The following is a 13,252-nucleotide window of genomic DNA, read 5'->3' as shown; positions in this document are numbered from 1 at the left end:
CTGGATTTCCAACTTAGGAATCCGAGTGGAAAATGTCTAAATTTAACTAACTAATAAATAAAAAGCTTTCAAAACTTTTAGCTTTGAATTTTAGTCCAGAATGTTCTAAGTTGCTTTTTGATCACAGCCCCCTTTTGAATACAAGAGCTGTTTTCCGGACACTTTGCTGTGTTCTTTTGTTATTAGTTATTACTGTCATCACGACCCACTGCCAACTATTGCTGTTTAAGGACCCTTCAGGACCCTTCCCCCAAGCCACCCCTGGGAACATTCCTGGAATCGGAGGCATAATGACTTTGCTTTTTATTTATAGTGGTTTTCTTCTGTTCTAATAATAATAAAGGAGAATTGGACTCAGAGTTATTAGAAGTATCACAATTTCCGGCAGATTCATTTTAAGTGCAGTAGATGTGTTTGGACAAACTTGGCAGCAGAGGACTAAAGATATCATGGCTCTAGATTTGGGGTCCAGAACCCTGAGTTCCCTTTCCTGCTCTCCCACTGCCCAGCTTCTACAGCCTGAAGCCAGTCTTTTACCTTTTCACAGACTCAATTTTATTATTTCTAAAATGTGGACAGCCTTTTTGTTCTTGTCAGATCCTTAAAAACTCTTATTTTTTAAAAAATATTTTATTTACTCATTCACAAGAGACACAGAGAGTGAGAGAGGCAGAGATAGAGAGGCAGAGACATAGGCAGAGGGAGAAGCAGACTTCCTGTGGGGAGCCCGATGCAGGACTCGATCCCAGGACCCCAGGATCACGACCTGAGCTGAACGCAGACGCTCAACCACTGAGCCACCCAGGTGCCCCCCCCCCCAAAAAAAAACCCCTTATTAAAAAGCTAGGCTATAATTATGGGCAAAGGACATCTTGTTCTCATGCTGTCCATGCTCCCTCTTGTCACCTAGTTCCCCCCACCCCAAACATTCCTCCTTTGTTCTCTGCAGGACTTCCTCATGGAAACTTTCATCATGTTTAAGGATCTGATTGGAAAGAATGTGTATGCCAAAGACTGGATGGTCATGAATATGACACAGAGCAGGTGAGATGGCCCAGGATCGGGCCTGAGGCATTTGACTCTGAATCCTTGGCTTTCATGACCATGACCAGTAACCTGACCTTTGGAAAATGCTGTTGAATCTCTTGGGGGGACATCTGGGCTCTATAGAGTAAGGAGCCTCCTGTGTCTATGATGCCGGTTCTGGACTTGCATTCTTGCTTTTCCCCTGGGCTGTTGGCAGCTGCTCTGCTTCAAGCTCCCTGCTCTGGTGTAGTCTCTTGATTGCCCTCCATCCTCAGTCTCGGCTCTCCCATAGCGCCCTCCCGTGGTTCCATGTGGCCTTCATCATCATGCCATGCAGAGCCTCTGTGGCCTGGCTCACCGTGCTTTTCTAGCCTTACCTTCCAATATTTCACTCCATAGACAATGTGTGCTACAACCAGAGTAGCCTCTTCTCCATCCCTGGACGTGTCCCATGTTTTCCCTTGGGCTGCATCTTCCTGCTGCGGTGCCTTCCCCACAACCTCCAGCTGTCAGCGTGCCACCATTCAAGGTCCTCTCCAAAGGAAGCCTTTCTGACCTGGACATGGCATTTTCCTCCTTTAATGTCCTGTACCTCTTTGACACCCCCTCCACCAGATTGTCCATATTCTTTGTGGGGTCATGGTTAGATTTATATGTTGCAAGTAACCCCCACCAAGTTGTAAACATCTGAAGACCAGGAACCCTCTCTTTTAAGACAGACCTAAGCCAGTGCTTTGTAGTTGTTGGACCATAACAAATACTTGATGAATAGGAGCAAAGTGAACTGAATATATATATATTTTTTCAAAGTTTCAGAATTTTATATATATATATATACACATACATATACACACACACATATATGAAATAAGATTTCAAAATTATATATATACAGATAATCACAATTCTCTGTGAACTTTATTAATAAAGTAAATCATCAGAGATACAGATGTAGTGAAATGACAGGACACCCCAGTCCCCAGTGTTTATAGCAGCAATGTCCACAATAGCCAAACTGTGGAAGGAGCTGGGATGTCCTTTGCCAGATGAATGGATAAAGAAAATGTGGTCTATATATACAATGGAGCATTACTCAGCTATCAGAAAGGATGAATACCTACCATTTGCAACAACATGGATGGAACTGGAGGGCATTATTCTGAGTGAAACAAATCAGTTGGAGAAAGACAACCATTATATGGTTTCACTTATACATGGAAGATAAGAAATAGTGAAAGGGATTATAAGGGAAAGGAGGGAAACCTGAGTTGGGAAAAATTAAAGAGGAAGACAAACCGTGAGAGACTCCTAACTCTGGGCAACAAACAAAGAGTTGCAGAAGGGGAGGTGGGTGGGGAGATGGGGTGATTGGGTGGTGGGCACTAAGGAGGGCACTTGATGGGATGAGCACTGGGTATTACACTATATGTTGGTAATTTGAATAAAAAATAATTAAAAAATAAATTATCCTAAGAGTTATTAACATACCGATTTAGAAAAATCCTTCCCAACTACATGCAGACAGATTAAAGAAAAACTCTCATCAGTATCGCAAAACTTGAAAAGGGAAGCATGGCAGTAGAGTGCAAAGAGCCCTCTCTGAGGCTCAGGAGACCTGGTTGATCACCTCAGCTATACCCTCCAGGGGCTAAATTGTGATGCAGCCTTGAGTGGCTCGTGGAGTCAGTTCTAGAAACTTGACTTGAATGTCCTCTGCAGTCTGTTCTGGTGTTGGTCCCTGATGACCTTTACAGAGCTAAAGGTTTCATGTTGCTGAGTCTAGGTTTGGTTTGCTTTGGTTTTTCACGTAGGTAGGAGATGTTCTGAAGAGCAGAAAGTTGCCTTCTTCATCTGGTATTTCCTTCCCACAGGGTTTTCCTCCGTGCGATAAATCAGTTTACTGAGGTTCTCACAAGGTTCTTCATGGATCAGACAAGCTTTGAACTTCAGGTAAGCAACTCCTCACCTAAGGGGTTCCTTGAATTCTCAGTCATGGTGAGACAATTGTGGCATTTTGGAAAACATCACTTCAAGTTTTATCGTTTTCAAATGCAAACAGTTTTCCTGTTTTTTTCTCCTTTCCCTAAAGCACACATTCCTATCACTCTCCTCCAGACAGAATCAAGTTGATTTTTTTTCTTTCTATATAACTAATACAGGTGAAAAAAAAAAAAAAGGTAAGAGTAGAAAATATAGCTAAGCAAAAAGAAGTAAATTGAAATACAAATAGTTCTACCTTCTGCTGTGAACATAACACAAATACACATAAACGCATGTGCTTGCAGATGGGCACGCAGACATTCCTCTGCCTGCAGGTGGTTTCATTTCTAAGCAGAGATTCACATACACACTTGTGTGAAAATCCAAACTGGGTTGAAGCAGGTGACTCCTAGCTCCATCTTCATCCATCTAGCAAATATTATTTATTTGCACAGAGCACCATTTTAAGGTCTGGTGAAGGTAGACAAGTTCCATGCTCCGTGCTTCAAACATTTTGTTGGTGACCTGCTTTTGCTGTGTCATGTGGCTTTGTTTGTATCTGTGGGACTTTAAAAGTGGAGAGTCCTAAGAAGAGGAGATTATATATGCATTTATATATACATATGTATGTGTGCGTGTATATATAAGCTAAAATGGAGTACCTATATTTGCTAGTAGACATAATATATATATATATATATATATATATATATATATATATATATATGCCAAAATGGAATCAAGCTGTGCAGTTCTTTGGCAACCTATTAAATTTAATTTTTTTCTATCATCTTTTCAATGATACTAAATATTCTCACAATATTATTAATGGCTGAGTACGGTCTGTCATGGCCGGACCATGATTTATTTAACCAAATTCTTCTTATGAACATTTAGATTGTTTCCATCTTCTGTTATTTAAATAGCACTGTGAAGGCCTTCCTGGCTTTAAATATTTTTAAATACCCATGGTTATTTTGCCAGGATAAAGTCCTAAAGTATTTACTATTTCAGAAGTTTGGCAGGATTTTAGGGCTTTTGATACATATTGCCAAACTACTTACTATAAATAGGTGCACTTCCTGGCGGCAGTTTTGCCCTATCTCAGGAGTAAAGACAAATATAATAGTCTGGATTAAAAAAAACAAAAAACTTAATAGTAAGTGTTAACATTTTCAGAGCTGAATAATTGAAACACAAGAAAGAAAAAGAAGCCTGGTGGATTTTATTTTGCTTTTTTTCCTTAATCCCTGTGAGTAAATTTCTACCATGTGGCATCGTTTTACTCTGACCCTTACTAATGTTATTTTCCATTTCTTTTCACCCACACAATCAATTTTGAGCAGCTCTGGAACAATTACTTCCATTTGGCAGTAGCCTTTCTCACCCATGAATCCCTTCAGCTTGAAACCTTCTCTCAAGCCAAGCGCAGCAAAATTGTCAAAAAGTAAGTGTCCTCTTAAACTTGCTTATGATTGGGAAGGTGATTTTTCCATTTCTTTTCAGAGCAGGGTTTTTGGTATCACAGAAATGAACTATTCAGGGGCTCCCCATGTTGTTAGTGAGATGTGTCTTAATGTCATCATTTAATAGACTTCAAATTTCCTCGGATCATGTCTCTTTTCAACCCATCAGTCATCGAAATTTTAAATATTTTATTTTTTAAGGCTTTTAAAAGATTTTTAAGATTTTATTTATTTATTTGAGAGAGAGAGAAAGAGAGTACAAGATGGGTGGAGGGTCAGAGGTAGAAGCAGAGTCCCCGCTGAGCCAGGAGCCAGATACGGGGCTCAATCCTGGAACTCCAGAATCATGACCTGAGCCAACAGCAGAGACTTAACCAACTGAGCCACCCAGGCTCAGGCACCCCCATTGCAGTTTTTTTAAGTGGCATCTATACTTGGAGAGGTGCTGAGGCTGGCCAGTACTCCCACCTCCATCCAAGAACAGCTGCCCATCTGCTGGCAGCTTACCCAAATTGCAGGCGCAACGCCTCTCCCACTCATATTTCACAAAGCAGAGTTCTTTGGCCCCACTCTGTACCTCTCAAGTCACTTCAGCAGAGGAGCCAAGACTAACACATCCCCTAAAAATGCCCTCCAGATTCCTGGCTCGGAATTCAACATGGACATATGTCCAGGAGCGATGAGAGATTTAGGGAAGCTTTTCATTGCTTTCCTTTCCGGTCTGTTTCAGAGTTCATGGAGAGCCTGGAAACTCAAAAGGCTGTGTAGTTAAATAGAACATGAGAAATTTATCATTTAAAGGCTATGAAACTTGAGCTCTGTTCCCTTGCCAAGATGTCTGAGATTCTAGGCAAACTCTATGGTATCTGTCTACCCCTGGTTTCTCCCTAAAACACAGATTGGTGGCTAAGAGATTGAGATTTAAATCTCAAAGATAAAAGTAAAACTGGTTTTCCAGATTTCCCTATGGGGTGGGTATGGAGAGAAAATAGATTTTTAAGATGGATATCTTAATCTTAGACTATCGTAAATGACATAACTTCTTTCAAAGATGGATTTGATTTTGGTTAAACACTCAAGAGTGAAGTTAGTTGACACCACAGTCTGGTAAATAAAGTGGTTAGTTAGGATTAATGATTCTGGTTTTTTGTTTGTTTGTTTGTTTTGTTTTTTTGATTCTGGTTTTGATCAGAGAAAAATGTGACTAAGTACAGGTTGTATAAAATATATATGGTCTATGGCCATACCACCCTGAACACACCTGATCTCGTCTGATCTTGGAAGCTAAGCAGGGTTGGGCCTGGTTAGTACTTGTATGGGAGACCACCGGGGAATACTAGGTGCTGTAGGCTTTTCTTTGGGGCACCTGGGTGGCTCAATGGTTGAACATCTGCCTTCGGCTCAAGTCCTAATCCCAGGCTTCCCAATGGGGAGCCTGCTTCTCCCTCTGCCTTTATCTCTGCCTCTTTGTATGTGTCTCTCATGAATAAATAAATAAAATCTTAAAATAAATAAAATAAAATACATATGCATGTGAGCAAAGATGCACGTTGGGAAAAACATTTTTACTAATGTTACAGAAATATGAATAAAATTTTTTCAGGAGTTCTCTTATTTTTATAAGTAGCATCAACAGTGGTCTTAATAAACAATAGTAGTTATCATATATGCTTATTATGTGCCAGACATGAACTATATATGCTTACCTAATATAAATAATAAAATTAAGTATTTTTGTTGGAATGTAATAGTAAGAAAAGTTTGTTTTGTTTTTGTTTTGTTTTTGTACAAGAAGCCTTTACATAAGAATTTTATCCTGGGGGGATCCCATCACCCATTTAAACCTGCCTTTGGCCCAGGGCATGATCTTGGAGTCCCGGGATTGAGTCCTATGTCGGGCTCCCTGCATGGAGTCTGCTTCTCACTCTGCCTGTGTCTCTGCTTCTTCCTCTACCTGTGTCTCTGCCTCTCTTCCTCTGTGTCTCATGAATAAATAAATAAAATCTTTCTTTTAAAAAAAAGAATTTTATACTGGTTTCTAAATTTACAAAGGAGGAATTTGAAAAAAAAAACGTTTAGTGCAATGAGTAGAATATGTAGAAACATGATTGTAGGATGGGCCATAGGTCCTTACTAGAGATCCCTGGGAACATTGGCCATATCGACTTTGACCCGCTCTATTTCTAGTTTTCTTGGCCCCCAGCTTCTGTGGTTGTGGTTGGGGTAGCCTCAGGCCTATGTATTCTTTAAGAGAGATCCAGGTGATTTTGATTCTTCTCTAGTCATTAACCACTGTCTAAATCAACGTTTCTCTCTCTCTCTCTCTTTTTTTCATCATCGACTCCTATAAGGAAACCTTTCAGAATTGTTTTTCTAATCACACCACCCCTGAAATATTAATACCATATATATACATGTTTATAAACATATCTGTTTATGTACTCTGTGTATATTTGTACTTCCTACACAAGAACAGTAAGCCTTCTGTGCCCCAAGGACCCTACAAGGCTGTGTAGTTAAATAGAACATGAGAAATTTCTCAACTGATTAGGTATATCTAGAGCTTCTCAGTGTGAGTACTCTGAAGAACATAGTGGTATGGATGTGGGTTTCTCAGATAAAAATGTATAAAAATCATGTTGGTTAGACATCAGTCACATAGCCATGTACATCATGCCTCATTCATCTTCCTTTTCATTACTGCTTGTTATGCTTTGTTTCTTTGCTTAGCAGTGGCCAGAATACTCCTCACCCTTCTCTCTTCGCTGTTTGACAATTTCATTTCTCAGTTATTTTTCAGCATTTGCATTTGGCCCCCTCCTGCTAGTAAAGTCCCCTCTCCATGTGGCCCATTTCTTTTTGGGGCTTCTTTTGGTATTAACTGTGTCTCTTAGAGTGACCTAGCCTCAGGCCTGTCTTAAATGTGACCTAGAGGAGCAACAGGCTATTTTTCCTTGCCTCATCATTTTAACATATGTGCTCATTTCCACTGCAGATCTTTCTCTTGTTTATGATCTTCTTCCTAGATATGGGGACATGAGAAAGGAAATCGGTTTCAGAATCCGTGACATGTGGTATAACCTGGGTGAGTGTATGACCTTGAACCTGCCCCTGCACAACTTCTGTGTCATAAGCATCCTACCATGGGTTCTCTTGGATTTTAATTCCCAGTAACCCCAAGATTGATTTGTCTGTCTAGAAGTGAAAGTTGACTTGTAGATCTTAGATTATGACATCCACATGTTGTCAGAATATGATACTTAGTCACTCGCTTCTGAGTGACTTGATTTGATTTACCCACATGACCTTTTCCTGTTCTGGCCCTGTGGAGGAACATGGTGACACTTGACTTGCAGTTGAAATCACTTTTTAATATCCTCACTTACTTTCATTTCAGGTCCCCACAAAATCAAATTTATCCCCTCCATGGTGGGTCCCATTCTAGAGGTCACACTGACCCCTGAAGTCGAGCTCCGGAAAGCCACTATCCCCATTTTCTTTGACATGATGCAGTGTGAGTTCAACTTTAGCGGAAACGGCAATTTCCATATGGTAAGAAGTGGTAGAGCTGGAATCTTCTGAAGGCAAAGATAGTCAGCTCTGACTTGCTTCCTTTTAATATAGAGAAGCAGTAGCCCAAGTAATACTAATCCAAGTTGGTCTAAAAACTATTTACTTTCATTTTGTGAAGCAATTAAGAGACAGAATTGAATAACCTATCCCATGGCTGAGAAACGATGTTTTTCTACATGCGTTTCCTAAAACAGCTCTGCATCTCTGGGTAATTAAAATTTGACATCACCCATTTTAAACCTGTCTGTTGCAGTATAGCTGTGAATATACAGTATAATGCCACAGATTAGGGGAATGATGCTGTGGTCATCTCTTGTTTTGAAGTTTCCCTCAGTTTATATGATCTGTCTCTTTATGCCTCAGTTTCTTTATCTATCTAGCATATTGGTATTGAAAGGAAGATTTTGTAGCTGTGAAGCTCTGCAAAAGTAAATTCCACTGCCAGGGCTTAGACAAGAAAGAAAAATAAAATAGATAATTAGAATCATTAAGGTTTGTCAAAACAGAAAATTAATATCTGGGTTTTTTTTTTTTCCTGCAAATGTAAAGCAAAGGACACAGTAATGTGAGACTTGTTTAGAGAGTTTCTGTCGGACCCTAGTACATGATTAACAGATGACAGGAAGCATGATCTTCCCCTATACCATGTTGGAAAGCATTCACAGTTCAATAAAGGAGTTGTGTCGAGTCTAGAAAGGTTGGCTGGGTGTCTTGCGTGTCCTCTTCTACGGACACCAGGCATTCTCCTGTGAAATTCTGCTTCTGCTTTCAGTTTGAGAATGAGTTGATCACAAAGCTGGACCAAGAGGTAGAAGGGGGCAGAGGAGATGAACAATACAAGATCCTTCTGGAAAAACTGTGAGTATTTCAGAAACAAAGCTTCAAGTTGACGCATCATTTAATGATGGAGGGAAGCAGGCTTCTGCTGTGCTTACAAACCAGTTGAGTAGTCCCAGAAGCACAGGGGTCACCACCACAAATGGTCCTCGGTGGGATTAATGGAGTTTACACCGTCCACTGCTGACGTTTGTTTGTCTGATGTGAATCAAATGTCCATGTTTTCCTGGCCAGCCTGGCCCCTCGAGAACAGAGCAGATGGAAGAGGGGGGGGGAGGTACAAAGCGATGGCATTCTGCCCATGTTTGAATCGCTGAACTTCGCCAAAGGTGCCAGCGCCTCTAATTATGGCTTCAAAGCACCAATTTAAAGGAGGAAGGAAAAAACATTTCAAAGTCCACTTTACGTTTAAAAATACCATATGCCCCATCGAGGGCCTCTGAGAACACCTGTTAGATCTCTAGCCAGGTTGGTCTTTGCACTGCCCTACCCACCTCGCCCACATCTAACGTTCTTCTTCCCTCCTTTGCTCACAGTATCACCGCCACTCCCTACCCACCCACACATACCACACACACCCCTCCTGGCCTCTGAATTCTCCTTTGCGCATGTGGGGTTACGATATAAAAAGGCAGTTAAAAGCACTTGGATGTTGGCATTAGACAATCTTCAAATCTCGTTTAGCAGAGTGTCTGTTACCAAGTCCATGCTAATGGAGTGTCGCTGCTCAGGGTTTGTGCTGGTCACTGCTGCCATCCTCAAGAAAGGACCTTCGTCCTCCGTGGTGCTCACTACCTAGACTACTCATTTCTCGTGTCCTCTGAGCCTTTGTGATACTGACCAGCTGTGGCACCTGTTGATTGGGTTTATGCCTCTGTCATTTTGTTGCCCACCTCTTTCCAGGGAGTGGCATGTGCTAGAGTATGCTTGGGGACAGGGAACTCCCAACTCGGTTTTCTTTTTTGTTTTTTTAAGATTTTAGGAGCCAGCACACTGGATGCTGAGAAATGGAACGGAGTTGATGACTCAGCTATATTTTGAAGAACCAGAAGTCTTTCTGATTTTTCTTTTAGTGGATGACAAGACCTGTTCATTGATCTTTTCATCATGTTTCCATTAGGTCTATGTGTTTGTGTTTCAAACCTTCCCACATTATGATTTTTATATTCAGATCTTGTACAGGAGTCAAATGGGAAAATTATATACATTTATATATATATATATATATATATATATATATATATATATATATACAAAAAAATTTACAAATGATGAACTACCCCTATTTTATTCCCAAGATGAGTTTTCTCTGTAATTTTTTTTCCTTCATTCTTCCTGAATCACTAACTCAGAAAAATATGACTATATGAATCTCCAGTGTTCAAGAGTAATCCTAAAGTCTGTGCTAATTCCTTGGACCCATTTCTTTCTCTTTTTTTCTCTTGTTCTCCAAGTTTCCTTCTAGTTGTCAAATCTAAGAAGCCCCTGTAGAATCGTTTTGCTCTATTTGGGTCCAACAAGAGAAGATTTAGCTCAAAAGTTTATCCTCAGCTTATTTATTTATAGTTTTGCATTTTTGTTGTTGTTAAATAGCAGTTTTGTCTGAAGAGGCACGTGTGTGCATGTGCACTAGATTGCTAGGGTCCTCTAGGTTGGGCATTGATTCAAGGCTTTCCAGAATGCCCACAGGATGCCCTGAAGTGCTAGGCTTTAGGGAGAATAAAGACATAAAAAGATGGATCAGATAGCATACACAAATCTTTTGGGCAAAGACAAAAGCAGAAAATAAGTACAGATAGAGCTTCAAAGATGGGCATTGCGGGCTGGGATTCTAAGTGACAATGGGACTTGAGCCAAAGCCCTGAAGACAAAGCAGAACTTGAGTCACTAGGAGGTACAGCAGAAGCCAAGCCGTGGGATAGGACGATGTTACAGGAAGGGTGTGTATTTCCTAGTCTGGCGCCACCTGCTGCTAGGCCCTTAGACGGTACTCATTAGCTGTACTGGAATGCCAGACAGTATGGAACATGGCTATTTATCTACGCTTCCACCCTTCCAGGCTCCTAGAACATTGCCGGAAACATAAATACCTCTCCAGCTCTGGAGAAGTGTTTGCATTCCTGGTCAGCAGCCTGTTAGAGCACCTCCTGGACTACAGAACCATTATCATGCATGATGAAAGCAAGGAGAACCGCATGAGCTGTACTGTGAATGTGCTGGTAGGTGCCAAGCCCCCAGGTTGGTGAGAGGGCACTGCTGGGTCACCCCTGCAAGCATAACTCAGTTCTGAGTAGTCTGAGTAGACCTCACAGACTCAAAGGTATCCTGGGGCCACCTCAGTGGAGTCTGTGTCCTGCTGAGTCCAATTGGGACTGCTGACTCAGCTTTGCATTCGGATATCAGTTCCCACAGACATAGGGATGAAGAGTGAAACAAAAGGTCTTGGCTCAACTCTTACTCAAAAGCCACCCTTCATGTTTTTCTCTTCTTGTTTATATGTGGTTGCTTTGTTGTTGGAGATATTGGGCATAGACAAATATGCTTCAGAAACACTATACCGTGAGGAGAGAGTCTATGGAATACTCATGGTATAGAACTCTGTGGTCTTGCCTTTCCCTATATATGCAACTGGGACCACAGACCTCAGAAGTTTAGGCTGCCATGCATTCCTCTGCTTAATATAAATGAAGAGCCTGATTCCACTGACTCCTTGAAGAAGAAAAGAGACCATGAGTTGACTCAAGTATCAGTTGGCTCTCTGTTCACATAGAGGGTTTCCCTCACATTTTTTAAATGCATGGTCCTAAAAAAATTCTTCAACTTACCTTTATAAATGGTCCCTCCCTTTCTTTGTGGGGGTATTTGTTAAAGGGAGACAATAACCTTTGGGAAAATGACACTATTGAAGAACGGAAATAGTGATTTGGCCATTCCCATAGCTAGCTTCTCAATAACCTTTGACTTACATTGGTATTTTTGCTCCCCCTTTTTTTGGTAGAATTTTTATAAGGAAAAGAAGAGAGAAGACATATACATAAGGTAAGCTGGAGGAGACTTCTGCTTTTGCCATTTATGTCATGGCTTTTTTATTTATTTCTTCAGTAAGCAAATACTCAGTCCCCACACCATGCTTGCTCCTTTGAGAGACACCAAAAGTATATGAGATGCCCCCTTCCCCCTGAAAAGGTCAACTCTTTGGACAGATACATGAGTACAGTCTGAGGGGGTGCAGAGGGAGGATGGTGTTGGGGTTCTGGGGAAGGATAGAAGACCTGCCAGAGCAGTCAGGAAAGGCTGCATAGGGCAGAGGCATAGATAGACATGGACCTGTCAAGGACTGTCAGCGTGGGGTGCCGGAAGCCCTGAGCATGAAACAAACTTGGACTTGAACTATATGCACTTTCTTGAGGAGAGGTTCCATAGCTCTTATGAGCTTCCCAAAGGGGTCCATGACATTTTTTTTTTTTAAATTAAGCACCGCTGGGTTAAAGGGTGAGTACAAAGTAGAGGAGATGGAGTGGGAAAGACACACAGGCAAGAAACAGCACAGAGGGATAGAGGAGAGGGAAAGAGGGAAGCGTTGGATCCCTTCAGCTATGAGAAAGGAGTAAGAGAGAAAAGATGGGGAAGTGGGCTGTGGCCTGGTTGTGGAGTGAGCTGAACCTGAATGGCAGAGTGCCTCCTTCCTCCTTTTCTGACCAGGTACTTGTACAAGCTGCGGGATTTGCACCGAGACTCTGAAAACTACACAGAGGCCGCCTACACCCTCCTCCTACATGCAGAGCTTCTGCAGGTAAGTGGGTCAAGGATGCTTTGTTTCCATTGGGTGGAAGTCAACTGTCCAGCCCTTTGGGACCAGATCCTACACACTTCATGATTTTTTATGGAAAAGCCTTATTCAAGGGAGATTCTTTTATCCAAGAGCAGTCGTATGCTTTCTAAACAAGTGCAGTTAATTTTCTGACTGACGTTGGGAAAGTGTCGATTATAGTTTATTTAAAAATCCTTTGGAAGCAGAGCACAGCTTACAGGTCTGTCTAGTCATTGACAGTCTAATGGAAGAAATAAAATACATGTTGGTTAATATATGTAAAAAAAATTCTAGAACTGCCAAGAAATGAGTTGTAAATGAATGTAGCAGTATTTCCCTACTTAGACTCTCTTACTGAGTAAAAGTAGTGTGCCATGGATATAAATGCATCTATATGTCATGGATCCCAAGTAATTATTTTGGGCTCTGACCAGTCCTCTGACTTTGCATTCATGTATTACCTGTTCTTCCCACATCACAGTCTTTGGATGACTAATAGACGACTCACACTTCACATGGCAGTAACAGAAGCTGTTATTCCCCACTGTGCTCTTGGATC

The 13,252-nt window shown here is 41.2% G+C and overlaps 1 protein-coding gene and 1 non-coding gene across 3 annotated transcripts in view; both read left to right on the top strand.

Annotated features, from left to right (window-relative positions):
* DOCK5 (dedicator of cytokinesis 5) overlaps positions 1–13,252 on the top strand; it is a 211,206-nt gene that overhangs the window by 158,444 nt on the left and 39,510 nt on the right. Inside the window, exons 29-37 of one of the 2 annotated variants that reach the window (XM_049101457.1) lie at positions 950–1,044; positions 2,898–2,976; positions 4,353–4,453; positions 7,499–7,557; positions 7,870–8,024; positions 8,818–8,903; positions 10,942–11,101; positions 11,881–11,921; positions 12,585–12,675. In XM_049101457.1, coding sequence (XP_048957414.1) covers positions 950–1,044; positions 2,898–2,976; positions 4,353–4,453; positions 7,499–7,557; positions 7,870–8,024; positions 8,818–8,903; positions 10,942–11,101; positions 11,881–11,921; positions 12,585–12,675 — 867 coding nt within the window. Of the gene's footprint in view, positions 1–949; positions 1,045–2,897; positions 2,977–4,352; positions 4,454–7,467; positions 7,558–7,869; positions 8,025–8,817; positions 8,904–10,941; positions 11,102–11,880; positions 11,922–12,584; positions 12,676–13,252 lie in introns of those variants that run through there. The other variant, XR_007406049.1, reaches the window with a different exon arrangement.
* LOC112670207 (5S ribosomal RNA) lies at positions 5,706–5,824 on the top strand. The gene has a single exon (XR_007406056.1). It is a non-coding gene; the product is annotated as a 5S ribosomal RNA (ribosomal RNA).

Source organism: Canis lupus, chromosome 25, assembly GCF_003254725.2.
Source record: "Canis lupus dingo isolate Sandy chromosome 25, ASM325472v2, whole genome shotgun sequence".
Classification (NCBI taxonomy): Eukaryota; Metazoa; Chordata; class Mammalia; order Carnivora; family Canidae; genus Canis; species Canis lupus.
Note: the sequence above shows the minus strand (reverse complement) of the source record. Positions and strands in the feature narration are given on the sequence as shown.